Source organism: Equus quagga, unplaced genomic scaffold (assembly GCF_021613505.1).
Source record: "Equus quagga isolate Etosha38 unplaced genomic scaffold, UCLA_HA_Equagga_1.0 HiC_scaffold_6827_RagTag, whole genome shotgun sequence".
Taxonomy (NCBI): Eukaryota; Metazoa; Chordata; class Mammalia; order Perissodactyla; family Equidae; genus Equus; species Equus quagga.
In genome coordinates this window covers 1-4435 of record NW_025794389.1, presented here as the reverse complement: position 1 = coordinate 4435, position 4435 = coordinate 1, and the positions used below count along the sequence as shown (strand labels likewise).

Here is a 4435-nt window from a genome sequence, read left to right as displayed (position 1 = left end):
TTGTTAGAAAATGTTAAAAGATGCAAGAATGATTCTTCTGACATCACTTTATTAGAAATAATTTCCAATTTTCGCTGATCCACGTCATTTCATCTCTAATCTTCAGTAATGTAGCTAATCACTATGGATTAATTGAATTTCCTCATCCTCTGTGTCTTTTAACAGTCTTCTGTCTTGATATTTTCACACTGTTATGTCGCTTGACTTTTCTCACTTGAGGCTTGTATCAAAGATTCAACACTCTGTTCAGTAGGTCTGAAAGGATTTACCTTTCTTTTTCTGTAGTGTTAAACATCCATAATACATTTATTGTCTATTAAATAATCTTTAGTTTTGCCTCTACTGGTAACATTAAACCTGTTTTCACATTATTTGCAGAAAAAATGTAGTCTTGCCTTCAAGTATGCTGCTTTCATTTAAGTAGTATAACTAAAATTCTGTCCCCTTGTTTTTTGTTCCATGAAATGGATATTTATCTACTACATACTCAAACAGAGCTCCCAGATTTATGCTTCCAAAGTAAAGTAGGCAAATAAAGTTATTCATGTTGGTCAAGTCATTCAAACGTGCTAAAGACTTGCATATAGGCTTATAATATCTGCAATATGTGCTAGTTGGCATTCTTTCCTAAGTTTTGTGGACTCATCTAGAAAGGAAAAATTTTACTCTATTATAGTGAAGCCTATTGACAATTATCAGTTTCATTCATCTCACATTTTAAATTTCCTATTTTTAAATCCTTTATCTCTAGTGTTTGTGAAATTTTCTTTCCATGTGGTACAATTGTATCTGAAGATTTGAGCAAAGATCATTTACCTCCAGGTCATTCTTCTAATTCAGTGATTCTTAGCTACATATAGTGTGGCAGAACACTGACTCTTCTGAGAATCTCATGAAAGTCATATGTGGCCATTCTCTTAAAATCACAAAGCTTACCATTTGGAGTAATATTCAAGGACCCATGCTGAAGTATTGGACCTCTGGTCATGAACATTTGTACCTCAATATTAATTAGGTCAAAACATTCTTTATTCCAAAATAGGCAACCAGATTAAAATACAAACTATTTCAGACTCAAAAGTGATTAAGCCATCATATCACTTATGAAATTTGCAAATATAAATAAATGTGTATGTTAGGTAGTGCACACATTATTACCTATCTACAAATGAAGTTCTTGGAATGACTCAAGGTTATTTAAATTTAATAAACAAAGATATTGGATTTTTTTAAAGTACAGGTTAAAATTTTGCAAATCATAACTTTTACAGTTCTCAGTAATCAGTGCATATTTTACATAATTCCAAATTACATGGACTAATTTCTGCAAATTGTGTCTTTTTTACTTATTCTTAATTAAAGATTTCATTCTATGGTGTAAAATAATAATTTCAACCTATTTTCTAGTTAGATTATTTAAATATTAAGCTAAATTTAGATCTTCCTATCTTTATAATAATTTAATTATGTCTAATAGTGTGTGAGGACTACATAGCACTACTACTTTTCCAATAAAGTTCCTTAGCAATTATGGTACATTGACTCTTTTTGAAAATGGAAGATAGAAAATGAAGAAGATTGGTGGTGATATTAGATAATTTAAATAGTCTGTTAACACCAAAACTTGACTGTGTTTTTGATTAATTAAGGGTCAGTTTTATAGTTGTTATTTTATACATGTAGAACCATTCTTGGTTATTATTTTCTGGTTCTGTAAAGATTTCATATCTCAGTTCCCTTTATTATTATATGTAAAAGGAATGGCAACAAATTATTGGTTTAAAGATTTTGATTTGAATTTTAATGGTTTGTAAAACCTATATTTACTTGTTCGTAGCTAGCTGTGGGATCCTTTCTGTGTTTTGTTTTCCCTTAAAGCTGGCCTTGAATTAATGAATAAAATTATGAAAAGTCTTATGATTCTCCCTTGCATCATAGTAGGCATTCTGATTTTCTGAAGAGAAACATATTCTGAGTAACTGCTAACTGGCCTGAAGGGAAAGATTTAGAGGGAAACCAAAGGATCATTATGAAGATCATATTCTTTTAACTTTAGTCAATGAGATGGGGCTCCAAAACATTTCATGAGATCTTTTTCATATTAGTGCTCCACTGTCACTTTAGAATATTGTGAAATTTGGAGACTTTGACTCAACATTTTACATGGAAACATTTTACCTCTGCTAGAGTAAAACTTTCCAGAATCTATACTCAAGCCTCATTTTAACATGTTATGGGAATGAGAGCAGTTGTATGAAAAGTCATCACATGTGAGCATCAAGGAACCAAAAACAATGACATCTTCCATCTTTATGATGAAGTCTAATCTTTAGCAGACTTATGAATAAAATAATTTATATGAATGAAATATTTAATTAAGAGAAATGTTTTAGTTTCTTTTGCTTTAGTAAACTAGGGGATTCTTATCTTTCTCCTAAAGTCTTTCAACGGAGTGCTTGTGGGGCTAAAAGTCATTAAAAATGTCAATTGTGAGCAATATAAGGGCAGGAGTGGTGTACATTATTATTCTTTATTTTATTCTCCATGATAACTAAAGAGTAGCTTCTGACATACTGTATTGCAATTATTATTTTATGATAGACTTTGAGGCAGCAGAATATTTTCAAAACTGCAGTATAATAGAATTATTTGTGCACGGTTACTAATACCACATGTATTAAATAGGCATTTATGAATGATCCATGAAAATATCCAAAAATTGAAACAGTTTAAAGTGACCTGGGAAGCGACTAAACCAAAAAGAACCTCAGGATCTTTCTTGTACTTACATAATCAGTCACATGATGTCGCTGTACACTCAAAAGGTGAAAAAGGAAAATTCTGTCTCCGCGCTCAGATTCCAACCATTCACAAAATAGAATCGACTCCATATTGACCGGAATGCTGGGTAAAATTTACTAAATACATACTTATCGGAAAAGAAAGACTCCTCATAAAGGTTCGCAGGCGAGCGATCACTTAAAACTGACAGGCCTACCTCAGAGATCTCCTTATCTGCAATGGTGTTTTCCTGGCCAGGAGGTCCTGGAGCCCGGCGACTGCTGCTGTCGTTTCTGCTCTTGACAGCGGGGGAGGCGGGGAGCGGCCAGGTCCACTACTCGGTTCCCGAGGAGGCCAAACACGGCACCTTCGTGGGCCGCATCGCCCAGGACTTGGGGCTGGAGCTGGCGGAGCTGGTGCCGCGCCTGTTCCGGGTGGCGTCCAAAGGCCGCGGGGACCTTCTGGAGGTAAATCTGCAGAATGGCATTTTGTTTGTGAATTCTCGCATCGACCGCGAGGAGCTGTGCAGGCGGAGCCTGGAGTGCAGCATCCACCTGGAGGTGATCGTGGACCGGCCGCTGCAGGTTTTCCACGTGGAGGTGGAGGTGAAGGACATTAACGACAATCCGCCGATGTTCAGAGAAGGAGAACAAAAGGTACTTATTTCTGAATCTGCACCTCTGGAATCTCGTTTTCCTCTAGAGGGCGCTTCCGATGCAGATATCGGTGTAAATTCTCTTCTGACCTATAGGTTAAGTCTAAATGAATACTTTACTCTGAAAATAACAACGAAAAACGATAAAAGTATATTGCCTGAACTAGTTCTTCAGAAGTCATTAGATAGAGAGGAAACGCCAGAACTTAATTTACTGCTGACCGCCCTGGATGGCGGTAAACCCGAGCTAACAGGATCGGTTCAGATTCAAATAACCGTCCTGGATGTGAACGACAACGCTCCGGAGTTTGATACGCCTAGCTATAAAGTAGTGCTGTTTGAAAACGTCCCAAACGACACGAGAGTGATTCAACTAAACGCTTCTGATCGAGACGAAGGACTGAATAGGGAAATTTCCTATGGAATCAGAATGATTTTGCCAGTGAGTAAGAACTGTATATTTTCAATAAATCCAGAAACAGGTGAAATCAGAATTTATGGGAAATTGGATTTTGAAGAGAACAGTGAGTATGAAATTCAGGTTAACGCCATTGATAAAGGGATCCCTTCCATGGCAGGTCACTGTACAGTCCTGGTGGAAGTTCAGGACCTGAACGACAATGCCCCCGAGGTAATGGTCACTTCGCTGTCGCTCCCGCTGCGAGAGGATGCTCAGGTGGGCACCGTTATCGCCTTAATCAGCATGTCCGACCAGGACTCTGGCGCCAACGGGCAGGTGACCTGCTCACTAACACGTCATGTCCCCTTCAAGCTTGTGTCCACTTTCAAGAATTACTATTCACTGGTGTTGGACAGCGCTTTGGACCGCGAGAGCGTAGCTAATTATGAGCTGGTGGTGACAGTGCGGGATGGGGGCTCACCTTCGCTGTCGGCCACAGCCAGCGTGTCCGTGGAGGTGGCCGACGTGAACGACAATGCACCGGCGTTCGCTCAGCCCGAGTACACGGTGTTCGTGAAGGAGAATAACCCGCCAGGCAG

General features: G+C 38.1%; 1 protein-coding gene across 1 annotated transcript; it reads left to right on the top strand.

The window, feature by feature from the left end:
• Window positions 1–2940: 2940 nt before the first annotated feature.
• On the top strand, window positions 2941–4427 carry LOC124232505 (protocadherin alpha-12-like; the record flags this gene model as incomplete). Its single annotated transcript, XM_046649468.1, has 1 exon — window positions 2941–4427. A coding segment is annotated over exon 1 (1407 nt), but the record flags the coding sequence as incomplete, so codon positions are not given.
• Between the last annotated feature and the right edge of the window lie 8 nt (window positions 4428–4435).